The 27997-nt window shown below is 39.5% G+C and overlaps 1 protein-coding gene across 1 annotated transcript; it reads left to right on the top strand.

Moving 5' to 3' along the window:
* The first annotated feature begins 947 nt into the window (after window positions 1-947).
* Window positions 948-27566, top strand: LOC115041492 (CD151 antigen-like). The gene is made up of 8 exons (XM_029498964.1): window positions 948-1125; window positions 5084-5168; window positions 8127-8318; window positions 21817-21891; window positions 24389-24493; window positions 25746-25904; window positions 26076-26162; window positions 26286-27566. Exons 2-8 carry the CDS (start codon window positions 5085-5087, stop codon window positions 26343-26345), a joined length of 762 nt encoding a protein of 253 aa, XP_029354824.1. The 5' UTR covers window positions 948-1125; window position 5084; the 3' UTR covers window positions 26346-27566.
* The last annotated feature ends 431 nt before the right edge of the window (window positions 27567-27997 follow it).

A 27997-nucleotide genomic window follows, 5' to 3' on the forward strand; every position in this document is an offset into this window, starting at 1 on the left:
CCAGATGAAACACACTGTCATCTAGTGATCATCGTGAATTACTACATGCACACACACAAACCATACTGCACTACAGGGACCAGCGGTGTCTCTTGGTCCTCTGGTGACCACATTATAACTAATTTTATTTAGGAACCCGTATTATATATGGCACTACCTGCTGAAATTGCAAGGATGATTCAACCATGCTTTAAATATCACTTATAAGCCATCAATGATTGTGGAAACTCATCTTCTAGTCTAATAGTACATTAAGCTGATGATCATCATCTTATTTAAAACCACAGATCAGAGGGAGATATTTCAAAGCCTGGCAGAGAAAAAGGAGTTCGTAACAACCGATCAATAAGGCATCAGTGAATGATTTGTCTAGAATATATTGATGGAGCCATTGACTAAAGCCTGTAAACCCACATGCATCATCATGACAAATTTAAAGTGTGATTGCAGTATGGAGTACCTCAGTGGCCCTTCATCTTACTACTTGACAGTCTGTCAAGGGTACCCACAATATGGATGAAGTGGTTAACCACAAATCTTTAATTATTAAACTTTACATACGTAATTATATCACACAGTATTTCCCACCTTATTCACTTAATTAGTCAAAGGAAATATTCTTTTTGGACAAATTGACTCAATATAAAGCACTTTTTTCCAGACTGTACTTACAACCATTGTTTCAACCTTTAGAGTTTAAGCACAAGTTCACCTGCCTTTAAATAATAATAATAATCATTATTATTTTTATTTTTTTTTTACCTTTAGTATTTTTCATAGCAGAGATGTCAGTGTTTTCACGTTGGTAATTTAGCTCGCCTCTTTTCTGAGCCAGGCCTGAATAAATGAAACACCTGAAGCATGTTAATGATCCGTACACAGACAGAAACCATCACCCCGGGACAGGCAGACGAACACGCCCAGGGAGGTTTAAGGTGGCCCGGGGAGGAGTCAGCAGCAGGCAGTCACCCCTGCGCTTTCATTCTCCTTCCCCCTCACTCCGCTCGGCTGTCCCACAGGCCTTTTTCCGAGGAAAGTGGAATGAAAAGAGGCCACATTTAGGATCTTTTCCGGCCACATTTCACCTCCCAGTGAGCAGCCACAGAGGAGCGGCCCGGGCGGCAGGTAAGAGCCGGAAGTGCTGGCTGTTAGCTCGGCTGGCGCTGCGCCGCCGCGTCGGCCCGGCCGGGGCAGCTCTATTGTATGTGACACACAGAGCAAACACTTTGCAGCTTTTTACGGGCACCTACTGAACGGAAAATGTTTTAAATCGGACTGCTGTGGTTTTAAAAAGTCGTTTATTTTATCTAAAAGTGTCCGTTTTCCGGACAGTTGAAGCGGCGGAGCGGCAACTTTAGCGTTAGCTTAACAGCCAAGATGCGCTGGACGTTAGTTAAAAAAAAAAAAAAAAAAAAATCACAGAGAAAACACACACAGTTTTTTTTTTTTTTTTTTAATGGGTAGATTAGCCCAGAAACCAAAACTTAAAGAAGCTTAAATACCTCAAAACACTTAAAAAGACAAGTCTAGTTGTGTTTTTCATGAGTCTAATTCCACTCAGGCGCTTCTGTCCAGCGGTTTGTTTCATCGAGGAGTCCGATTTAATCTGTAACGGTGAGCTAACTTTACCATGCAGCCAGTTAATATACTGATCGATAATCGGTCATCTTTTCACTATCTCCAACAACACAAGGCGGCTGATGGAGAGAATCCATTTAGAGTTCACTCCGTTTAAAGCAGTGCACTGGCTGTTTCTGATTGTTGCTCAGGCCAAGTGAGCACTGGGTGTCATGTTGGACACCTGCGGGATCATTTAAGTGTTCATTCATTCACCTTTTTTCATTTCCGGGTCATTAAAGTGTTATCAGGACTAACTATTGCCACAGGAAACAATGGAGAGATAGAAAACCTCCTTAAAACCACATCAGTCAGCCAGCTGTTTCCATGCCCTGGTTGCAGGTGTGTCAGGAATACTTTAAATTGTGACTTTACATGAATCAGACAGGATGTGTTCACACTAGCAGCACAAAGTTGCCACAACCACATCCAGTCCAGCTCAGTGTTGGTTCAGGGGCTGGCACACAACAGAAGTCAGGTCGTTTTCAGTTGAATCCACAGCAGATTAATGTGTAGTTTTTTTTTTTTTTTTTTTCAATGAGTCAGTGATGCACTTGAATGGCCAAGAAGAAATATAATTGCATTCTTACAGCTTTTAAAATGAGAATATTTGATAATAAATCACTGTAAACTGAAGGTAAATAAAATATATTAAGGATGTCAATCAAGGTGCTGTCATGACTTTTCTTTTTCTTAGTGTTATTCATTGGGAATGGACTAGACAATTTTAAAAAGCATCAAACTTGATGATCAAAAAAGATAAGTTGCAACCTATTTAATTTTAAATCAAACTTAATAAAGAAGTGAGTCTGATTTTGATCAAAAGACTATGTGAAATCTTTAAGTTACATTATGACCCAGTGCTGGAGCACACGTTTCTAATCTAACAGGTATGTTTTGAATTTAATTTCAGATCAGGAACATTAAGTGTAATCTCATTTATTCCATAGGAGGTGACATTGTGCTAATAATTGAAAGATGGGTTTTAGCCACCATGGATATTATTTTACATAATTCAGCTCCTCTTTTACTTAATGTTGGCATCCCATTTGTACAATCAGCTCAGCAAACTTTCCTTAAGCAGAAAATAAATTGTGTTGATAAACTATTCACTATCTGAGTTTATTCAGCATTGCAAACTGATGCAAAAGATTACCTTTGGATGGATGGATGGAAGCGATGTGGCTGGAAGGCAAGGTTAGCCCCACATATTAGTCAAAATCCCATTATTTTGACTAAAACACAACTTCTATCAGGAAAATACAAAATGTGAAAGTGCTATAGGAATTCATCATAGCTGGCTAATTTAAAAAAAAAAAAAAAAAAAAAGTTAGAAACATGTCATGGGGCTCCAATAAATGTGTGGATTGCAAATTCAGTTTAATATTAAAATCACTGTCTTTGCTTTTGTTGTAATTTTTAGTCAGTAGCCTGGCTGACAGCAAAAACCTAAATAATGATAAAGTTTTTTTTTGTCTCCACCAGGCCTGACATTATCTCATCGCTCTCCACTAACCAACAGCGTCTGTAATGCATAGAAATTTAACTGTGGTCCTATGCAGATGATAAAATCTCTTCTGAATCCGGTCCAAGTATTCCACCAATACTTTAATCCACTAAATGTGATTTATTCTGGGTGTGTCAGATGGGTGATATGAGCGTTATTTATCAGTCGGTAGCTTTATTTAATGTGCCCATGAGTAAAGAAATCACATCCTGAAATAAGCCAAAACTAATAAGATGTATAATTATGTAAATAAATTGTTAATCACAGAAGGGATTAGCTGTAAGATTTATTTATTTATTTTTTTCTTTCTTTCTTTCCTTTTTAACACTCAGAACAGGAAGCTTCCTTTCTTGGCTCAGCTGCCTCTGAAAAGTAAAAGAAAGTGTTGTCAATTAAATCAAGTCAGAATTGAATTAACAGGAGCATGTTAAGAGGAACCACCACAGCAGATGGTCAGCAGACAGAGCCCAGACATGCTCACTCACTCATGCAATGTATTCCTCTTCATTAACAGGAGTGCAAATTGGGGTGGGAGAGCTAGCGGGAGATTTGGGAGGGGAATATAAGAGGCAGTCATAGGAGGGCGAGTCTGGGCTTGATTGGGAAGTCAGCCAAGAAAACTGTGGGGTAAAAAGACAAGAAGGATGTGAGACTCAGGGAAGGAAGATTACATGAAGGAAGCCAGAAATGAGTTTTGTATAACTGGATCTATAAATCTTTAAGACGCAAGATTCATGTCTGACATTGTTGTGGTGTCAAACTTTATTACTGTGCCAAACACTGGTTTAAATACAGAGAATGTTAGGATATTTTGTAACCATTCAAGTGTCATTTGTTTGCTCTATGACACACACTGTTGAAAATATGATTTGCTCTGTTTCCTGAATTGTTGGAAGGACCAGTGTGTATGAACTGTTGGAAGTTGGTACCAGGCTGTAATTTCCAGCCCTTGGCCTACTCGGTGCTTAGTCTTGGATCTCTCTGCACACACATGGAATAGCTCAGCTCCCTGATTCCCCTGACACTGCTGATCTGATGCATACTCCCCCACAGGCTGCATTAGCCCAGGAACATCTCATTTGTTAAAAGCAGCAGGAAGGCTACAATTTTATTACGTAATTCTGCGTACACCAAGTAAACTACCAGCATTTACTGCACCTACACTTAGCTTATTTGTCTTACTGCTGTTTCTTATGACTAGGGACCCTACCCCTACAAGGGTATCATTCAGTCTGGAGCTACAACAAATAGCTGATGAACAGAAAATCGGCAGACATTTCTTTAGATTAATTGTTTCCATTATTTCTTTTAAATGACAAATCTTAAAATCTTGTTCCAGCTTCTAAAATATGACAATTTGCTGCTTTTCTTTGTCTTCTAGGACACTTAGTTAATAATTTGTGCAATTGTGGACCGAAATTGATGATAAAATGTTAAGCACATTACTTCTATTTGAGACAAAAGATTAGTGGATAAAATAATCTGCAGATTTGCTTATAAAAATGGCTTTTGCAGCTCCATTTAATTTCAGAATCTCTGATTTAATAATAATAAAAAAAAAAAAAATCAACAGACATGTAGCTTTTTTTTTTTTTTTTTTTTTTTTTTTAAATCATGTGTTATTTCTAAAATTTGACCTGTATTTGTAGTGGAACACTGATAGGAATTTTTATTTTTATTATTGGAATTTTGTTGAGGCTGATTTACCAAATTTTTGTATTCAGTTCAGTTTTGTACAAATACTTGTAGTAGTTAGATAGTTTCATATTTCTTCAGTTTCAGCTTCAGAAATCTTTTACAAATACATTGCAATATATATTCAATGCTGGCAGAAGGAGACCTTAATTTATACCACTCAGAGTCCATGTTCATCTTCCCCGTCAGACTTGATGACTCCTGCTGAATGATATAGCCACAACTGACCAAAAACTTGTTTTTTTTGTTGTTGTTGTTTTCCAGCATGGGGGTCTATGAAGAGAAAAAGGAAACATGTGGAACCATCTGCCTGAAATACCTCCTGTTTACCTTCAACTTTCTCTTCTGGGTAAGTTTCCTCTGAGAAAGAGTGGAGCCTTCACTTTGTTGCAAACGTTGATCCAAAGTGCCCCTTCAGCACCTGCATGAGTTAATCCAAAATGGGAACAATTGAACAAATGATCTGTCACTTTCTTTTTTTTTAACTCAACTGAATTGCTGAGAAACTAAAAGTATTTCAGAGAATACACCAAATCTTATTAAAATGGAAAGCTTGAAGATATCTCAAGTTTTGATAAACCAAAGCTATAAAAACTTTTTCTCTTTTCTTTTTCTTTCTCAACAAAGGAATAGTAATACACATGCACTGTGTTATAACAAAAGAAGGGGATTCAAAGCTTAGCTGCATTCTTGTACAGAGGATACAGAAGATGGATTCACAGATGAATTCCTCAAATTTTCCAGTGCGTAGGAGCAAAGTACCACAAATAACTGAGTCCATAATTTGGATGTTCCATGTAGAGTGAAGAGTCAGACATTAGTGTGGCAGTTTTACTGTCAGGAAAAGGATCGGTCTCTGTTTCTCACTCTCTGAGAGTGAAAGCGCACACACAGCTTTAACTGTATGTGGTAATCATTTGCCTGCCAAAGAATCAGTTCCTACTCAGATTGGTAGTCGTAAACATAACTGGGCCTTGTCAGTGCCAAATGCCAGAGTTACAGCCATATTTATTTTCAGGAACAAATGAAATATTTTGACCTTTGCCTTGCAGTTATGTTTATTGTCTCTTGTGATTATTAGATAATGATTTTTCTCAAGTTCCATCATCATGCATCAGAGCGACCCAAACAAAGTACAGTGTTTCTGCCTCTGAGATGAGGGTCAGCTAACAAAATGAATACACTGCAACAGTATAAACTAATTTGCTGAATGGCAGTTGTTTATTTGCCTCAATAGTAACGTATGATCACAAAATCCTGTTTACTTTTGATGTACTTTTCATTTTTAAGGAATGGGGACTTAAAACTCCGAATTGAATGAGAAAGTAATTTTTTTTCCTAAACTGTAGTGCCCCTGATAAGTAAGATTAATAGCTCTTGTGATGGATTTTAACAAATTTGTTTAATTTGTTAAATAATTAGTTTTATGCAGCTTCTCATCACGATCATGTTCCATCATTTCAGATTTTAGCTTGAACTTATTTACAGTTTTGACATGAATGACACATTTCTAGATAAGATTAGCTCATAGTGGAAATTACACTTAATTGACATCAGATGTCAACCACACAACCTGAACATAAACAAAACCATTTAATCCTCAAGGTCAAGGGCATTACTTTGAGTGATACAAAGCACTTATAATGTCAGTTGTCAGTTTTTTGCAGTGAAAATCATTGTGGCTCCAATAATAACCTCCATTTAAGATGAGAATTCAATTCAAAAACTGGAAATACTTGCGCATACATTTGTGGATAAAGATAGACACCAATTTTCATCCTGTGTTTATTTCACATTTATTTTTGTGATATTATTTTAAAATTACCCAGATCCACTGTCCTGCAGATTTCAGTACGAGTTGACTAGAAAGGAACATACCAGGTGCCAGTTCCTTTTGCTGCCACCAGGGGTCATTAAAGTTTGAATTTAGCCTTTGCAGCCTTTGATTACTTTTGGACAGGATTCACTGATTGCTCTGGCTCATTCCGTTTAAACTGCAGGTACAAATACAGTAGGCCTCAGTTCACCACATGGAAGAGCTATTACAAAGACGGAACCCTGATCTGCACCATAATCCTAATGCATGCTGCAGGAAAATTCATGAGAAGCCTCATGTATTTTAAAAATACATGAAAAATATATAACATGGGGGTCCCTGCTGGCTCACCAGACATCATACCATTAAGGTTGGTTCCAAACTGCAGCAGCCTGGCCTGTCATCCCTCCCTGTCTCCCTGACTTTACTATTTCTTCTTCACTGCATCTATCATCTATAAGACAAAAAATAGCATAAAAAATGTTTAACATGGAACTGAAAGTTTAACAAAGCATATCGGGTACTGGATTTGGAGGTGAGATGTCTGATTGGGGCTCCTGTTAAGTGACCAGTAAAACTCTGCGGTGGCTCATTTAAACATTAAAAGTTAATCAGGAGCTCAGTTTGAAATGTCTTTCTCAACACTGTTGTTTTCTGGGTGTGGTTCACTCTGAGCCTGTCCTCTGTCGCTGTCTCCATCTTCCCTTAATAAATTAAATCTAAATTAGACAGCTGGTCAAATTGATGACTTTGGCATGTTAACAAATTCCTGTTGCAGCTCTGCACCATCTGCTGACTCCACATGGTTAGATCATATTGATTTAATGTACCTTACATTCTCTTCAACTGCTGGCTTAGATAATGTTGAAGACTATAACAGCAGTTATATGATGCACTCTTTGATTTTCATCTTTGGGTTGTCCTGTGGACTTGGAATTCCTCTTTTTTTTTTTTTTTTTTTTTTAAAGGGGCAGCAACTAATTAATCTGCCATTTATTTTCCACATCAGTTGTTTAGTTAAAGAATAAATGCCATCTCTCACAGTCCATTCCATTTTTATGTCTGCAGTACACTTATTTTGTCCAAAACCAAATATTTTCAGTTTAATTATCATATCACTGAAAGACCAGATAAAATTGAAAAGATTACAAGTTAGTTTTATTTTCTGTTAACCAACTAATTTAATGACAGACATCTTAACTCCATGACATTAATCTTGCAACATAAACTCATTCAAGATTAGATTGTCTTAGGTGGCAGTGGTTGGTTTGGTTTTATCAGTTCACATCAAACCAGTTATTAATTTCAGGCCCCTATTCCATCACTTTGAAGCCCACTTTGATGCTAAATAATTTAAAGCCTTTTCAACATTCTCATTTTTGTCTGCTCCGTGTTATACGGCTGCTGACTGTGATGCACCATCCTTTTTTTTATGGATCAGTCGCAGTTTTCTGTTCCAAACCAGACTCTAATCACCTGCCTCTCTCCCAGTTGGCAGGAGGCGTGGTGATGGCAGTGGGCGTTTGGACATTGGTTGAGAAAAGCGACTACATTAGCCTTCTCTCCTCCAAGACCTACGCTGCCTCTGCCTACATACTGGTCCTGGCTGGAGCCATCGTCATGGTAACAGGCGTGCTGGGCTGCTGCGCCACCTTCAAGGAGCAGAGGAGGCTACTGCGAGTGGTAAGAGATCACGGGTGGATAGAGAGATAATAGAAGCTGCACATTTGTGTGTGGAACTGAAAACTACACACAGAGCCAAATGCAGTGGGATAGGAAAAACACTGCTATCGGGAAAATTAATGAGGAGCGAGGAAAAAGCTTTGGAAGATATTGGATCTTTATAAATCAGATTGTTTTGCTGACTGATGAGCAGATTAACCCCCTGTCATTAGAAAACAGCATTATTATATTATGTTAATTTTAGTTGCTCTGGTGATTGTAGATATGACCAAATGAAGCTGTGTTGCCCAGAAATGTATAACTCCAAAACAGTTGATAATTTGGAATTTAACAATACTTTGAGAAAAATTGTCATAAGATTGAAAGAAAAGTTTTTAGCCTTTAAATTTTACCATACTTAATTGAATAAATTAATGAACTGTTGTTAAAAGATAAACTGTTGGGAAAATGAGTGCAAAGTGCAGGACAGAATGTACAGTATTTAAGATGGCATACTAAATAAGCAGTATAACAATGCAGAGTAGCCTGCAGCAAACAAGGTTTATAATTTTGGACCAATGTGGACATTGACACAAATCTCAGAAATTGTGGTGGTGCTGAGAAACAATCAACTTTATTTTGCTCAGACCAAACAAAAACATCATATGAAAGAGTTTGTCCTTTAGTTTGTTATGGCACACAGACATAGCTCAGGGGTTTTCCACCAGAAGGCACCTTCAGAAACACTGCTGGGCACAATCACATACAAATACACACCACTCAGGCGTTGCCACATGTCTCAACATAGTAAATTTATACAGGCTAATCACTGTGGGCACAGCTCAAATGTCTGGGCCAAATAAACTTCATGTGTTGTCTTTGGAATTATTGAGTTTTAAACAGAGATAAAGTCCACAGAAATTGACCAAAGTCTGATACTCTCAGTTTGAGACACATCAAGGGCCAAAATCCAGCCAATCCCACAATTTCATTTCTATTTATTCTATGTAGCAGAAAGAGAAAAAAGGAACAGGAGGAGAGAAGATACCATGGAAAATACAAACAAAACATACAGAAAACATGGTGATTGCAACCTGGCAGTTCTAAATGTGCACTTGTAAATATTAGGGGAAGAAGTAGGGAGAGGAGGTTACAATAGGAAGTGAGTTGTAGTGTGTAATGATGACTAAAGGTGACTCAGCAGGTACTGAGCGGGAACATGGACCAGAGATGATTCAGCATCTGTAGGACGGTAGACATACATACTCCAGAAACAAAATTGGAGACATGAAATGTTGTAATGCACATGTATGGGGAGAGGGAGAGGGAGAGGGAGAGGGAGAGGGGGGGGAGAGGGAGAGGGGGGGAGAGGGAGAGGGAGAGGGGGGGAGAGGGAGAGGGGGGAGAGGGAGAGAGAGGGGAGAGGGAGAGGGGGGGGAGAGAGAGGGGAGAGGGAGAGGGGGGGAGAGGGAGGGGGGGGGGAGAGGGAGAGGGAAGAGGGGGGGAGAGGGGAGAGAGAGGGAGAGGGAGAGGGGGGGGAGGGAGAGGGAGGGGGGGGGGGGGAGGGAGAGGGAGAGGGGGGGGGAGAGGGAGAGGGAGAGAGAGGGAGAGGGGGAGGGGGGAGAGGGGGGGAGAGGGAGAGGGGGAGGGGGGGAGGGGGGAGAGGGGGGGAGAGGGAGAGGGAGGGGGGGGGAGAGGGGAGAGGAGAGGGAGAGGGAGAGGGAGGGGGGAGAGGGGGGGAGAGGGGGGGGAGAGGGAGAGAGAGAGAGAGACACTCAGTGCAACCCCCAGTAGTCAAGGCCTATAGCAGTGCAACTAAAAGATAAAGAGTAATCAACCTTACATTTTGATTAAAAAAAAAAAAAAACGAAAGAAAACTGTTGGCTTTGTCATTAAGGAAGGTTTTAAGCCTGATCTTGAAAGCTGTGACAGAGTCAGCCCATGGACCCATACTAGGAGTTGGTTCCATAGAAGAGGAGCCTGATTGCTCAATGATAGCTGAAAGAGCTGCCCTTTGATTTACTCTTTGAGACTTTATGGACCATGAGGAAACCTACATCTGGAGAGCAAAGTGACCTACGGGAACAATAAGGAACTATGAGCTTTTTGAGATATTATGCAGCTTGGTTATTAAGAGCTTTTTATGTTAGGAGAAGGATTTTTAATTCTATTCTGAATTTTACTGGGAGCCAATGAAGAGAAGCTAGCACATGAGAAATGTGATCTCTCTTTCTAGTTCCTGTTAATTTTCGTGCAGCAGCATTCTGAATCAGTTGATTTGTTGGGACGTTCTGATAGTAGTCTAATCGAAAGGTAACAAATGCATGAACTAGTTTTTCTTCATCCTCCTGAGACAAGATGTTTCTGATCTTTGCAATGTTGCCTAGGTGAAAGAAGACTGTCTTAGAGACTTGTTTTATATGAGGGACAAAGGACAAAAATGACTCCCAAGATTCCCAACAGTCGAAAATGCCAAAAAAAAAGCCAAACTGATGCCTTCCAAAGTGGTTTCATGATCAGATAATGCTTCTCTAAGGTGCTTAAGGCCAATTACAATGATTTCAGTTTTGTCTGGGTTCAGAAGTAAAAGTTGCAGGTCATCCAGGCCTTTATGTCTCTAAGACATGCCTGAAGTCTGATGAGCTGATTACTTTCATTCAGCTTCATTGAGTCGTATAACTGGGTATCATCTGTATAACAGTGAAAATTGATGCCATGCCTCCAGATAATATTGCCTCAGGGAAACATATATAGGGTGAAAAGGATTGGTCCAAGGAAAGAACCCTGTGGAACTCCATGATTAACTAAAGTGTGTGATGAAGACTCATTGTTAACATTAACAAATTAAAATCTGTATAAGTATGATTTGAACCAGCTTAGTGTCCCATTTGATCCTAATTTCAATCCTAATTTATAGCAGAATATTATGGCCAATAAGATCTAACAGAACAGGTGTGGAGGCCAGTCTGCTGTCTGAAACCATTAGGATGTCATTGGTAACCTTTACCAGTGTTGTTTCAGTGCTATGATTACTAACAGATCAAAAGAAGAGTTTGCAGTTATCTCTTTACTTCTAATGACTGGAATGTAAAAAAAAAAAAAAAAAAAAAAATCACAGTCACAAATATCTGCCACACCAGATGACAGAAATCACCCCCCCAACCCAAAACTCAACCATAAGCACAATCGGCTTCAGCTGCACTTCATGATTCACTCTATAGAATGTAGAAATCAAATTTTGGTTGTTGTATTTAAAGTTGGGTGGGGCTGTAAATGTGTGTGTTGGTCAAGTGATGATGAGGTGATGATGCAAGAGATAAAACTTAGGTATGTAACATTAGCTCAAGATGGATAATAGCCAATTATTTACATCAGTGTCAGAGGAGTTTTAGATTGTATGTTTAACTATGTAATAGTGCAATTTTTCTACACTGTCTAGTCTACACTGACTATTTAGGGAAAAACTTATGTAGGTGATTACTTCAGACTCTCAGGGCAGCCATTGTTGTTTTTTGCTGTGGGTTTTTGTTTTTTTTTTTTTTCAGTTGTAAAACATTATTGAAAAGTTCATAAATCTGTCCTCCATAAATGAAATATGTCTTACACAGACCTTGTGTGTAAGTCAAGATGTGTGCACTATCTCTTCTCCTGTGTGTTGTGTACTTTTGAAATGCTTGGTGCATCCTGAGGAGCTGAGATTAGGGCAATGAATCACAGTGAAGGAATGAATTTGTTGGCAAGGAGAGATGCCTGCCCAGGTTGTTAGAGAAGGCAAACATAAGGCCAGAAGTGTATTTACAATTGGAGAGTAAATTAATTGCTTTCTAGTATGTGGTGAGTGCCTGGTACCTGCTGAGAATACACAACAGTTGATTGGAGATACTGACCTGCAACCTAAAGGTCAACAAATTGTCATGAAACCGCTGATACAGCCACAGCACTTTATTAAAGGGAGGCCACCGACACAGACTTGGTGTCCATGCTGATCATACTGTACGGTATGAAAGAGGCCAATAAGGCACAGAGAGGAGGAGGCATAGTGTCCCAATGGAAAAGGGGTGTGCTGTGTCTGAAAACACACTGCTTCATTGTTTTGCAGGAGAATACAGACAGAACAGTGTAACAGCTCAAGGATAAGGGGGAGAGACTTTTTCCTTTCACAGGACCAAGCAGAAAATGGTCTCACTCTTTCAGACGAAACAGGGATCCTGTTGCTATGCCCAGCTATAAAAGGCAAGCATTTATTGAATTGGAGCCTATTCCTTTGCCTACTCTCAAAAAGATAGTCATTGCAGCACGAGGTAAATCCCTAACCCATCACTGATAGTAATAAAGCTCTGGCCTATACAAACACTGTATGTCTTATATATTCTGAACTCATCATTATCCACTGCAGCGCTCCAAGATTGTTTAACAACTGCCGTGGTTAAACCCCTGTTAAAGAAGCCTGGCTTGGACACCGATTCCCTATCCCCAACTTTTCTGTGAGAGGTTTGTGAGAAAGTGGTCTCAAATCAAATCCTGAAGTACCTGACATCAGATGAGCTGCTTCAATGATTTCAGTCTGCGTTTAGGGCAAGCCACTCCACAGAAACAGGTGGTGAATGTTGCTGGCTGTTGACTCAGGGTCAGCATCTCTCTGATTGTTTCTACTTTTGATATAGTCGATCACAGTATATTATAGGGCAGAACACAGTATTATTGTAACATGTCAGTTCAGGTGTTCCAGTGGCTGATATCTTAACTGACAGGAAGATGTCAATGTGTCTTATTTAATAATATGTTCTCTGAATCTCATGTTGAATGTCAATCAGTGTTGCAGTCATGGTCTTCCACAGGGGTCTGATCCGCGTCCACTACTGTTTGTGTTGTATATGGCACTTTTGGTTAAGATTTTGTGCTCATTTGGGATTCTTCCATTCTTACACAGATGATTTACAATTGTACAAGCCTGAAGTTTTTCATAGTAGCTCTGCTATAAAATAACTTTAGTGTATGACTACTGTGCAGAGTTGCCTATCGAAAGTCTTCCTGCTCCTGAACTCAGCTAAGACACAAATGATAGGAAATGATATTGGACCTGGAAAATTTAACCATCAGAACAACTGGTTTAATCTCTCTTTGGATGTCTGTGTAATTCACTGCCTAAATAGTTAAGAATCTTGGCTTGTTCTTTGATCAGATCCTTTTCTTTGAGTGTCACATTTAGGAAACGACTAGATTAGCCTTTTTCACATCAGAAATACCAGAAAGACAAGACCAATCCTGTCATTTAAGGATGCTAAGACTAGACGATATTATGTCTTAATAAGAAAAGCACATGAATAAGTCCCTTGTTTGAGGTTTTCAAATGTTACAAAATGCAGCAGTTCAAGTTCTGACTGGAACAAAGGTATACGAGCATGTTACTCCGATGCTGCTCTGTTCCTCATCGGCCAGTAACTGTATGCTACTGACATACAAAATAATAAATGGCATTGAACTGGAAGTCTTACACACCCGCACATGGTTTGCATTTCCAGGTCATTCTTCTGAGTGTCCCCAGGTTCTGCAAAAAGGTGTCTAGCTAGCTTTCTGTTTCTTTTGCCCACCCTAAAGAATAGTGTACCGGTGGACATTAGGCACACATTAAAATTGATGTACTGAAAGCAAAGCTAAAGACCCACCTGCTTTCTGTTGTATATAAGTGCTGAGATGTCTATATCTGTCAGTTTTAGAATTTTATTGTGTTTTAATTGTCACTATATTTTATCTCTGTTGTTGTGTTGTTCCCCCCCTCCCCCCCCCCCATCTATGTACAGCACTTTGAGAGTACCTTCAGTGACTTGTTGGGACATCCTGTTAGTAATATATTACAGTAGTTTAGTCTAGAGGTAACAAAAGCATGGAATTTTTTTCTGCATCATCTTGAGATGGGATTTAAAATGTTTTTGCAATATTGCACAGGTAAAGGAACTCTTCCCTCAAGTCTTGTTTTCTGTGAAGGACAAAGAACATGTCCCATGCAGGGGACATGCAGGGGTCAGCAACCTCAGGGCTCTTTCACCCCTCTGCAGTGGCTCCCTGTGGCTTTGAGAAAATAATGTGAATAAATAATGGCTATTTAATTTCAATAAATTTTATTCTATTCAGCCTTTTATCAGTGTAATAGTCATGGTTCTGGAGATTTAGGTCATCTTGTAGTATTGAAAAGGGTTGTTTTTTTGGTTTGTTTTTGTCCATCAGAATATGCATTACTTGACCTGAGTTCATTAATTTCATAAATGCAACAAACTAGAGTTCTTATATACATAACTATAATGCAGGGCAGCACAGCAGTGTAGTGGTTTGCACTGTTCCCCCCAGAACAAGAAGGTCCGGGTTTGGTTTGGCCTGGGGCCTTTTCTGTGTGGAATTTTCATGTTCTCTCTGTGCCTGTGTGGGTTTCCTCCCACCGTCCAAAGACATCATGTTTGGGTTAACTGCTGACTCTAAATTGTCCGTAGGTCTGAGTGTGAGTGGTTGTTGGCCCTGTGATGGACTGGTGACCTGTCCAGGGGATACCCCACCTTCTGCTTTAAAACATCCCAAAGTTGGAATCAAGTCACTTTATTCTTTGCAGTGTGTTTGGGAACAGTGATCAATTAATTGTTTTGAGTCTCTTTGTTCATGCCAATTGTTAAATGTTAATCAGATAAAACGGAAATTAATCACTCAGGCTTTGGGGCATTTGTGAATTTGGGACATTTTTCATAATATGAAAGTTATATTTAAAAGATGAATTAATAATAAAGATAATTGTTAGTTGAAACCTCCATAATAAGAAAACAACTAAAGATATTACTGTACTGGATAAAAATGTTCAAGTCATTATGAAGTTATTAATATGTTCAGTCAGGCACATACTGTATAAAGTTAAATGCTCTAGTGAAGCTCTCATTCCACATCGCAACATCTGTCTTATCTCTTCCTCATTTTGTATTAGTTGTTTTTTATTTTTTTATTTTTTTCTCTAACTCTCTACTGTTTCACTTTCCCTCCATTGCATTTTATTTATCTGAGGCAACAGGCTGGCAGAGCTACAAGCAGAAGCAAAGATTAAAGAGATCACTGCTTCATACTTCTTCTACTTCTGTGAGGCGGCTCAGCTCACAGTTAATCTCCCCTGCAACCTGAGGAGTCTTACATGACGTAGTCATGATCTTGGCTTATGAACATCAAGCATTTACCCATCTGTGCAGTGCATTTTTTTTTTTTTTTTTTTTTTTTTTTTAAACAGAATCATGTTTTAATCTTCAACAAGGGCAGGAGAGTGAAACAAAAGCTCTGGGTACAGTGTAGTTTAAAGAAGGACAGTCATGTCATACATCCTATTGTTCAATTACATCAGTGTGACCAGAGTGGGCATGTTTGTCTGTTTGGTTAACGTATGGTTAAGTGCAGAGCTGATTCTTCGTTGAAATGTTTGCACACTTTTTTTGTGTGCATGTGTTTGTGAATGCATGGTGCATCTTGATGATTTGAGATTAAAGCCATAAATAACAGAGAAGGAATGAATTTGTCATGAGGTAGGAGGGAGCACCGAAGAGATTGCCATGGATGGAGAAAATGATAGTTCGCGTTTTGTGTATGTGTGTTTTTGCTATGCTGACTTTGTCATGCATCAATAGCAAATTTGTGGAATGACGTCTTTTCGCTCCTTCATTAGCATTTTTCAATCATTAATGTCAAGACATTTTTATTTATGACTTTCAAATTGTCTATGAAACCACAGCTGGCATTTATCATTTTATTCTTTCAAAAAAACTAATCGTGCTTATCTCTTAGTTCTTTTTCAAATAAGTATCCATCACCCCATATTTGCTGTCTGATGAGGTTGGCACTGTTTTTCAGTTGTTTTTTTTTTTTTTTTTTTATCCTTAAATTTTTGAGGGTGGTCTCACTAAGTGGCAGCTCCCTTTTCCCAGCTGTATCTACTGACAGTTTGTTTTTAGTTTGATGTGGACATTGTTATTCAGTATACTTCAGGATCATTTATTCTGACAATGAAAGGTTGGTATATCAAAATAGCACCTTTTGATGTAGATGGGGAAAAATATTTTATTGGTTACAACTTCTTCAGTGTGATGATTTATCCATTTTCCCTGCTTCGAATGTTATTGGGTTTGGGGCTTTTTATTTGACAAAACAAGGAATGTAAAGGTGACACTTTTTGAGATGTATCTATTTGAAAAAACAATCATCAGAGTAATTATCAATAGGAATGAATATCTCTGCTATCTCTGAAACCATTGCCCTGTTATGAAACAGCAATAAGCATCTGTCACAAAGACAACATATTTTATGACAGAGAAAACTGTTTAAAAACTGTCATTGAGAAACCGCTTTGCCAAAACACAAGATATGTCTGATTCAGCTCAGCAGGGCATCAGTCATATCACACTCTTTACATGTAAGGAAGAGGAGAGACAGGCAGGTGGGGAAATGAGATTAAACACCCCAACTGGATTGTCAGCAGCTCCTCAACTTCCAATAGTTTTGTCTTCCTGTTCCCCAGCTGCAAGTGGCGAGTGAAGCCTCCATATAGCTCAAAGGTCACAGTTACAGCTTGATAGACCAAAATGTTTCCAATCACCAGGGTTGGACAGTGACTAAGTACATTTACTAGAGTACTGTACTTTACTTGAGTATTATTTTTGGGGGGTACTTTTACACACACTTCTGTGCGTGTTCCAGGTAAGAATGTGAGTAAAATCCTGGTCCTTATGTTTGTTTATTTATATTTATGTTATGTAGCCCAGACCATTACTCGTAACCAATTTTTTTAAGTTGTTATTATTATAAATATGATTTATATCTACCTTATTTATCCTGAGGGAAATTCACTTACATGCATCACTCACACAACAGGCAGACATGACAAACAGCTCATTTTTGTTTTAGATGATTAGATGATAAAAGGTTTACAAACTGAAAATAAGCTCAGAAATGGGGAACAATATAGTAATTAAAAAGTAATTTTTTAAGCAAATACTTTTGTACTTGTATATTTGACAAGTAGTATCTGTACTTTTACTCAAGTAGTAAAGTTGTGTAGTCGGTCCACCTCTGCCAATTACCTGCACAGCAGCTGTCGAGGCAAACACAGACTTGAATTGAAATCTAAAGTAGAGACACAATCAATCTAACATGTGCCTGCATACAAATGTGTGTATCCTCAGTGCAGTAACGTATAGTAGGGAAAAGCAACTGGGAGGGAGACAAAGGCCAAAGAAGCCCAAGATATTTTCTAGCAACCCAGGTCTGAATGCTGTCAAGCCAGGATGCCCAAATGAGGCCCACTGTGGCATGTAAAGCCAATACAGATTCCTTCAAAAGAAAGTTCCTCTCCAGGTTTATGTACGAAATGTGTATGTAGTAGGGGTGGGAATCTTTCACTATCTCACAATTCAAATTGATTCTGATTTTTGGGCCGACGATTCGATTCAAACCGATTTGGTTCATACTGATTTCTGCTTCAATCTATAGGCGTGCAAAGGATCCTCATGACTCTACTCCAGTCTGCTTTGCAAGACAGAATGACAAATTGAGACATTAAAGTGTCTTTTTCACATTTATTAAGTTTTAATCATTTATCCATGCTGAGATGGAATTATTGCAACTGTTGCATAAAAGCAATATCACATATTATTTAAGTAACAAAAATAAAAGATAGCGCAGTTAAACATGGGTTCCTCATTTTGCAAACCTGGCACACTGTGAAGCTCATGTCAAGCCAGATCTTCCTGGGCCTTCGGTAAATAGGGCCCTATAAAATCTGTGATCACAAAAAAACAGAATTCATTACAAACATGTAATAACACGGAACAGGCCAACATTTTACATACGTGTTTTTTGTTTTTGAGACTAAACCGGACCAGACTAGACCAGAGACAGATTTTATAGGACTCTAGGTAAAAACCAAAATGAGTCCAAATCCTTCTCATTTCTCGATTATTGTAGTTCCCTCCTTGTTTTGGTGCTTACCGCACATGTGTATGTTCCAGAACCGGCTCCGTGGTGACATCAGGATGTCCCACATACAAAATGGAGGCAGACAGCCTGTGGATTTGTTTTACTTATTTATATATTTTATCTTATATGAATAGATTTTTTTTTTTTGGCGCACTCCTAGTATGTATGTATGTATGTATGTATGTATATTTATATGCATTTGTCGCATTAATTACAGGTTGCCTTTAGGTCACTCAGGAGTAGAATGGCAAGTCAGATGTAAGATGAGTCTGTAAGTGAGATAAAAGATCATGAGGAATCCTGTGGAGTCACTGCAGTCAGTAATTCAGCCGCCTCAGTCCTTGTGGAAGAGAAAAGTCACAGAGCAGGTATTGTGGAGTCTGAGACAAGGTGCTCTTTCACTCACTCACTGGACCTTGTCAATGCTCTAAGCATCTTTGTTTTGGTGTTGTACTACATGTGGTTTGTTTTGCTAGTCAGCAACAAGGAGCTAACCATGATCCAAATTTAAAGATGTAGGCATGAGGCACACAATCCTGCAGTTTCTGAGGTTGGCAGGTGCCTGTGTGAATTTATAGGGACTGACGTGAAATTTGCCACAGGCTAAAAAGCTGGGCTAGACTGCCACAACAAGGTCAACAACTAGGTAGAGGGAAGGGGGCTGTTTTGTATCAGTCTTGGGTAGAAACTATTTGCGTATTTGGTGAACCTTTAACCACAGTGGGATATCCTCTGTAGGTGTGGTCTGTTGCATTTGTGACCCCACCCAGCTCTGACGTAGCCTACAGTACAGTGTTCAAATCTGGCGCAGTTAAACAACCATTTCACTGCATCCAGAATGAATAGTTTCAAACATTTCCCTGCGTGTCTCTATCTGCATTTGTTGCCATGCTTGTCTCCAAACCCTCAACGCACAATAATACTGGGAGTCTGCTCAGTATTCAGAGTTGGAGCCCCTCTTAGATCTAATCAGCCTAATCCATCAAATCAAAGACAAAGTCAACTTTACTGGGCAGATTTCCTCTTTTTGATAGTAACAGGGCAGAGGAATTTGGGTCAAGGTTTTGGTCAGATATTATCTCTTCTTGTCTTTAATTTGGAGAAAAAAATGACCTTCCCAAGGGCATGGCATGAAATCAGATATCAACAGTCTCTGTAGACCAAACATCACTTTAAGTGCGAGAAGAACCACAGTGCACTGATGCAGGTTTCAACAAGCCTACTTCGAGCAAAAGAATGACTATAAATTATTCAAAAAATAAATATGTATATTCATTCATCTTCAACTGCTTTATTCATTTCTCACTAACCACTATGCCTCTGTGCTGCCCATGTATATGTATGGATTAGGATTAGATTAATTTTAAACAATTTCAATACTCCCTATTGCCTTTTTTCCCCCTGATTTTAAAAATGTTACCAAATGCTGCCCTTTGATGGTTGCTGTTTACAATTACCATATTTCATGCTGATTGTATATATTTCATAAAGTGTTTGCTAATATAATATAGTGTTTGTCACCGTAACAAAGATAAAGAAAGTGAATTTTGTTTTCTTAGATTCAGCTCATATCAGAATGGTCTGATTGTGACATTACTGTTACTGTACAACTGGCAACCCACTGTGACATAACCAACAGTTTGGACAATTTAGTCCTTGAGTTTGTAATTTGGCAGCTTTGTGTGGATGTGACATGCTCTGTGCTCCATCCTGTCAGGCTGGGCATTTGTTATGTTTCGTACAGTCTGTCAATCATACAGTAGACATGTCCTCATGGATAGCCCATCTTATCTAATTTCCTCTAAATGTGACCATAATTTTAAAAATCTCATGTTGGTTTGAAGAAGTCTTGAAACCAGCAACTGCCCTCATACCTGCAAATAACTCTCAAAAGGAAAGTACAGGGTTTGCAATAAAGGTAAACTTGGCAACCATAACCTCATTAGTAAAATATTTACTGAGCTAGTAAGTCAAATGAAAAGTAGGAACATTTTCACACAGACTTCATTACAATTTGACTTCTCTTTACACTCAGTAAAAATGCCCCCCTGATGATCATTAGATTGCACGCAGGTTTAACCAATGGCCTCACTTTTCAGGAACATAATCTCCATCTATTTTCATATACAGTCTCTGGTCCAGCCTCTTGCTCTCACTGTGTTGTGTTCAGCACCAGCAGGCGGCTGTTCTTGATTAGTCTTTAACAAGTCTTTAAGTCCAACAGCAACAGCCAGCAGCACATACTGGGTGAAGCAGACAGACACAGATAAAGTCCAGGCAGTAAATGTGGTGGAGACTAACAGCAGACGACTAAGATCCAGGAGCTACGCTAATGGAGGGCACCAAATGAATAATAATCTTTCTTTATGAAAAATGGCTCTTCAGAAAATACTGTTTAATTTGCACATCTTATCAGTTTTTGTTGTTGTTTTTTTGCTGCCCCCAAGTAGCCAGAAAGTCATCCAGTTGAGGTTTAATTAATTCACATTAGCTAAGGGAGTGGGCGATCCATGCTTTTTATAACAGCTGGACTTGAATACTCCAACTCTTCTGTATGTGGGCTTAGACCAGCCACCAATCCAACACTTCCAGTCTACAATGCTGCTGATCACCTCTGGACGGAAAAAAAAAGATGATCACTTTACACCTCTGCTGCTCTACCTGTTAGGATGGTTTTTAAAAGTCTGTTGCTAACTTTGAAATCTTTTAATGGACTGGCTCTGCCCTTCCTTTCTGAGCTCCATCTCCACTCTCCATTTAAGAGCTCAGGTCGACCAATCAGCTTCCCCTGGACGTGCTAAAAGCGACTGGGCCTTCATATTGGCTGCTAAACTCTAAAACGGCTTGCCACTCCGTATTAAATCTAACCTGACACTCAAATGGTTTTAATTGTTATTGAAAACCTAAGTACCTAGCATCAGGTAGCTGCACCTCAGGACTCTAGTTCCAGTTATCGAGTTAGATTTGTGTTGGTGTCGGTTTTTGTTTTTTGCTTTTGTTTGTTTTAAAAAAACAAACAAAAGCCAAACCAAAGTTAAAACAGTGCTGCTGCTTTTTTTTCCCCAAGTACTGTATTCATCTTTAATTGCTTCTGTAATGGGCATTCTAAATTAGATTTGCAATAGTTTTTGGTATATTTTACAGAAGGTGTGGTATGACAACACTTTGTATTCATCAGAATGTATGGACCTGTCAAATTTCAGTAAAAAGAGAATTTCACAAAATGAAAGCCCACCTCTTCACTCTCGCCTTCCCTCTGAGTTAAGAATACCAGTACAACGACATTTTGTTATTCTATTAATTTATTTTGTTTTACTTATTTTTATCATTTTTACTTACTTTTTTTGTGCTTTACTCTAAGGGAAAGAGGTTAATAGTCTCAGACCAGACCTTAACCGCCTTATTTTGTTTAAACTACCTTCCTACCTGCACTGAAGGTGTGACTTGGTTGCCCTTAATATGTCACTTTATCACATGAGGTTTCACTAACTGTGCTTCCCTCCTCCCTGTTGCTCTGTGTCCGCAGTACTTTGTCCTGCTGTTGTGTATCTTCCTGCTGGAGATCCTGGCTGGTGTCCTGGCGTATATCTACTACCAGCAGGTAATCCCCTATTGGGCCAAATTTAAACATATTTATATATAATATTGGGCTGACCATAGTAGCTGGGGACATTTAGTTCAAATGGAATGGAAAAATCCCCAGTAGCACACACGATAAGGCCTAATTCCCAGTGCCGGAAGAATGTTAAAACCAAAGTACAATTGTAGAACTCTCTGAACACTGAACACTTAAGGGAGTTAAGTCATTGTTTAACACATTAAAATGTATATTAAATGCAGATGTGGTTATTTTCCTTGTAATGCAAAAGCTAAACTAAAACTGACCCTCAGCACATCTCTGCGCCAACAATGCAGAGTTATAATGACCGCACTGTGAGCAGATACAAGCCCTCTTTGCCTGGTGCAAAACTATCATGACACAGCTCTCCACCAGCACCAATCCTACACTGACTCGTCTTAAAGCCTGGTGGCTTTAAGCTCAGCGACGGGACTTTTGTCAGCCTGGAGGTGAACTGCTATCATTATAACTGCCTCGGTCATAATACACAACTCCTCTGAGCACTAACAGTCGCAGAGCTCCTGAGTTCTCTTGCCTCCTAAAGCTGTCTCTCCATTCACTTCAGAAGATTATTGCTTGAATCTCTAAGCCACTCGTCTTCTCTCTCCCCCTTTTCCAGTCTCATTATTAGTCTTTCTTTTCCCTCCTGTAATTGGTTATAAGAGCTGTTGATTTGTTTTTGATTTCAAACAACTCATGAAACTGCTTGTAACCAACTTACAAACACACTTATTCATGCTTGGTGAGTTGTAGATTCTGGAGCCTGGAGACTGGAACCGACCTCCTCCATCAACTATGAACAGAAATAACAGCAGTAAATGTTTGTGTAAACATATCAGGGTGCCTCCTTCAGGCAACAAAGCTCATAATTACAACATATTTCTTCCATCACTTGCACAGAATTAGTGCTACCACAGCATTTCTTTTCCTTTTTGCTAACCATCTAAGGTTTTGCATTTAATGCATGTCACAACATGCAGGTCCCATCCACCTCACGGCACACCAAGCGCACCAACGTGTTAAAATGTAACTGATCTGAAATCCGTTTCACCCTCTGCTCTCTTGGTGAAACCCGATTAATACTTGTCTAAAACCAAAAAAATCAACCAGGTTTACTGATTTTCCTGCTGCAATCAGGACTGGACCTCTTAATTTTCTGTCCTTGTGCATTTCATGGTATAAACCCAACACATTATATAGGATTACTGGGAGTTATGGGCTTGACTACTAATAACTTAAAACTTCATCTGCTTGCTGTTATTTTCTAATTTGGTTTTTGTTTCTTAGCTCTGTCAGTAATAAAGTCAAATGAGGAGAGTGTGCACTGTAATCTTAGCATTATTTCACAGAAAAGCTGCTCATGGCATCCAGCTGTGAGGTTGCGGACTGGAATAAATGCTTTGTCCCTTCTGGACTACTTTCCAAAGTAGTAGTACATGTCATCTAAATGAATCATTGTAAGCTTACAATAGTGGAAGGAGAATATAATTATGATATTATATTTCACTCCTACCAATAGACCCTCCCCCTCCCCCCATTGAATCTTAAACACTGGTGTGATCATAAAACTCAGCAGCTTTATAACGGAGAAACTTCAAACATCAGATCTGTAAGCACAACCCTGCAGCTGTCAGCTGTCCTTGTCTTCAGGTGACACCAGAGTCACAACAGCAGATGCTGTTACCTTGTTTGTCTCTAGATGGTGCACATGAACTTGCCATAATCACCTGCTGCAGCTCTTCATAACCAATAGTCCACGTTAGACTGGAACAGCAGGGCTCGTGTGGCCCTGCGGCTGACCCACAATGGTCCCTCCTGATTTCACAGCCATATGGAGCCGTCACCTGAACGATGCCTTAAAGCCAGATTTGTATTTATTATTTGAATATTGTTCATGCTCGCTTTAATGCAGCTCACCCCCCCACCTGCTGTCTCTTGTCACTGAATTGCTGTTTTCCCTTCAGTGCCGCAGTGTGCCTCAAACTGTCAACAGGTAAATGAAACGCTTAATTCCCCCATCCCTCCTGTCCCCTTCTGTTCTCTCTTTGTTCGACGTCACCTCGCCTTTCATCGCTCTTTCCCTCTTCCTCTCCTCTCTTCATCATTTATTCCCTTGATATCTCCTTCACGCTTTGATTTACAGTGGTTTCCCAGCTGGCTTGTTGCCATAGAAACTGAGCCCCCCAGACCTCCCGCTCTTACAGTGAGCGTTGTCTGCCTCTGGTCTAGAGAACAAAAAAAACCAAAACAGACTTCTTCTGTCTTGGCCCCGGCTGTATCCTGGTCTGATCCTCTGTTGTTACAGCTGTTGTCCATGACGTGTATCGTCAGGAGAGCAGTTAAATCATGTGCACTCCTAATATCATCAGTAACAAAATCAACAGTTGCAAATGTGTGACTAATGGTCATTCTCTGTGCCAGCCTTGATTTGCTGTGTAGTGGCTGTGAGGCATTTGTCTGTGTCTGTGTGTCTGGACAGTTGAATGAGGAGCTGAAGCAGAACCTGAGGGAGACCATGATCCAGAAGTATGAACAGAAGACCTATGAACACATCACTCGGGCTGTGGACAAGCTGCAGCAGGAGGTGAGGGACTCCATAACAGGATGGCTGGATTTGGGATATGACAGAGTAGAGGTTAATTTAGGCATATTTTTGGCACAAACTGTAACATTTCAACAAAGGTTTTTTTTTTTTTTTTTTGAAGGGTATTGTGGCCCTGATAGTTTTTCTTGATCCAAATTTGAAGAAAAAAAAAACCACTATATTAAGATAGTTGTTTGCATTCACACCTTGGTATTAGAAATGAACCTGGTTATCTAATCAAAAGTCACATGGATCGACATGTGGCTTGTTGACTGGACAGAGTTTTGGTAACTTATCATCCCATCAGATTAGAGATTTTAGTGATGGGGGTGGGTCAAAACAAATCTGATTCTAATCCCTCAAGTTGACTTAGTTGACTTCAACTAAGCATTAAGCGACTTCTCTGCACTCGCTGCTGTAATTTATCCTCTGTTTGCTTATAGCAGTTGACAGCACATAAAAGAATGGATACATCTGAGCTGCATTTCTGACTTCAGTTGGTTTATAGTTTTATGTTCCAATTTTCAAGTAGGAGAAGCCCTTGGCTCTTAGACATCAACATTTACGCTTTATTATTTCTTAAAAAACGTTATTTTCCACTTTTCTTTCAAGTAACCAATTTAAACTTGGCACACTTAAACTTTAGTATAAGTGTGCACTTAAATTTAAACACTTAAACTTAAGTGTGCCAAGTTTACCTTTTATTGCAAACCCTTTACTTTCCTTTTGAGAGTTAATGCAGGTATGAGGGCAGATATCATCCCCCAGGAGTTTCTGTTAAATATTAAGATACAGACATCATAAAGACTGAATCCAACCTATCTGGCTTTGACCAAAAGTGACAAATACCCCCCTCCAGCACATCCGACATGCACGAATTAATGGGCTCAGTCTCATAAAAACAAGTGTTAAGAAGTTTCAAAAGTATTGTTTGATAGGTGACTAAATGTTGCAGTATTCCTTCAATAAAATGACTTTATAGATGAGAGTCAGGACTCTTTACTGCTCCTGGCCAAGGGCCTCTCAGAGTTCTCACTAAGAAAGCAAATATGCCTAATTTCCCAAATGTCAAACCATTCCTTGTACGAATCACTCTGGGTTCTATTTCTTTGTCTTGGTGAAGTGTAATATTGATCTTGCTCCTTTGGTCTAACACAGTCCCTATTGTATGTGTTTGCTTTTTCTTTTTGCCACTATTGTGTGTGTGTGTGTGTGTGTATGTGTTAAAGATCAAGTTTTTCTCCAATCTCAGTTCAAGTGCTGTGGGAGCAACAATTCATCCGACTGGTCTGCGAGCATCTGGATTCGCTCCAGAGAATCAAATCGCAGGGAGGTGCCTGACAGCTGCTGCAAGAGTCCCACTGAGCTCTGCGGCCGCAGGGACCACCCGTCCAACATCTACAAGGTGGAGGTGAGAGGATGAAGGGTGCTGAGGGTATCAATGCGGCAGCTTGATCAGCAGTGTGCCAGTAAAGAGACTTTGAGTAGCAGAGAAAGACATATCCACTTGTTTGCACTGAGACTCCAGCAGTGTCCCACATCAGCTGATGCTACATGAAGACACACTTTGTTTTTCATTTAGGGTGGCTGCATCTCTAAACTGGAGAAATTCATCCTGGAACATCTGAAGATCATTGGAGCAGTTGGTGTGGGGATTGCCTGTGTTCAGGTGAGCAAAAAGAACTGCTTTTTTATTAACTTGCTCGCACAAAAACAGACATTAAATCAATATATATCCACGGAGATTGCAGTTTGGTTAAATTGTTTTCTTTCTCATCTATCCAACTCCCAGATCATAGGGATGGTGTTTACATGCTGCCTATATCGAAGTCTGAAGGCAGAGCCGTACTAAGAAGCAAAAGAAAAGTGATTGGCCGAAGGGGGTAATTTCATCACCACGTGCCAAACTTAAATAGCTCATAGGTTCTTTTCTCTGCCGTGCGAACAGGGGGAGTAAAATTCAGCAAGGGATCAGATTGCACATTAGACCCTTTAATTTAGGTAAACAAAGGGTGGAAGAACTCTACAAGTTTTCTTGGAAGTAATAAGGCACTTAAAATGCAGGTCTTGGCTACATCTTCAAGATCACAGCACTGAGAGAAAAGGCCTCAGAGAAATTGATGTGAATCTCAGCAAAGATTGTCCAAATTAGTGCAAGACGACCTCCGTGTGATGAGAACATTGTAGTTTTCTTCCACTCTGATTCCCTCAGTGCACATTACTACTTGTGGAGCAGGTGCTACACTGCAGAACGGTGTAAAGATCAGTGGAGTTAAACTGGCATTTTGCAGAAAGTGTTAATCCTTGTTGCAGCAGCGTGGCCTAACAAGCCCACATCTGGACCCTGCTCTACTGCTACTCCGTTCAGTTCGGGCATGTTCAATCTTTATTCAGTTGCAGCCTTTTAAACTTTTGACTTGTTAGTTTTTATCTTCTATAAATGATGATTTGACCTGAGGTGCTTCCTTATGAACTACTTTTTTTTGGCTCTTAATGCCTAATAAATAAAAAATGACATGTCAGCGGTGAATCGTGATTTTAATCAAACTCAAAAACACATTATGTGGCAGTAAAAAGTACACAGGTCAGCGCGTCACTCAGCATTCACACCCAATGTAACTGCTGTTAGTTGTAAAGGCTCATAATGAAGTGATTGTTGTGATTTGTTTGATTTTTGATGTTTGATGTTAAATTTAAGTAGAGCCACTAATATTGCTCATAAGACAGTGCCTCATTTTTTCTTCCTCCGTTTCTATACAATGGATTCACTGATGCCAAAGTTGCAGACTGTAACACTTTTAAGGACCTACTGTAGCTCCTCCAGCCTTATTCACGTCTTCTACTCTACTGATGTTTCTTTTTAGATTGTTTTCTTAAATGTTTACTTTTCAAGAGACCATAAATATATTATTCTTTTTAACAGATATGTATGTATGTATGTAGTCTTTTCACTGTTATTAATGATCTTTTCCCGTGTGCCTCGGAGACAACACTGAACTCATCTCCTGTACTTCTGTTTTTGTGATGATCCAGGAATTATATTTACCTTGAATAAACATCATTCTACACAGCCTCTCACTCGCTTTTTCTTTTTTCGCAGCAAACAGCAGCGCAAACGCTTTAACAAGGAGCGTCAAATTTTTAATTTCATGAATAAATTTTGCTGAGCAACAACGTCCTTCACCTCGCAGTTACTGGGTTGTGTCATCACAGAAACTGCCAACATAAACCATTATTGTGGAAAGACAAAACCATGTGCCTGTAACCAGTGGCCCTTAAATTATTGGCACCAGCTTACAGGTGCATTAGTTTATTAACACAAAGTCAATTCGCTAATGTTACTGAACTACATTGATGTCAATTTGGGACATGAGCCATACTGACAACAGCAGCTGCAGGACTACATCATCTATAGCTACAACTACAGGTCCTGTACGGGGCGTTACTCTGCTGTGGGGTGTACTGCCAACTGCTTTGACCCCTTCTGTTGTTGAGAGTGACTGT

This window comes from Echeneis naucrates, chromosome 3 (genome assembly GCF_900963305.1).
Source record: "Echeneis naucrates chromosome 3, fEcheNa1.1, whole genome shotgun sequence".
NCBI lineage: Eukaryota > Metazoa > Chordata > Actinopteri > Carangiformes > Echeneidae > Echeneis > Echeneis naucrates.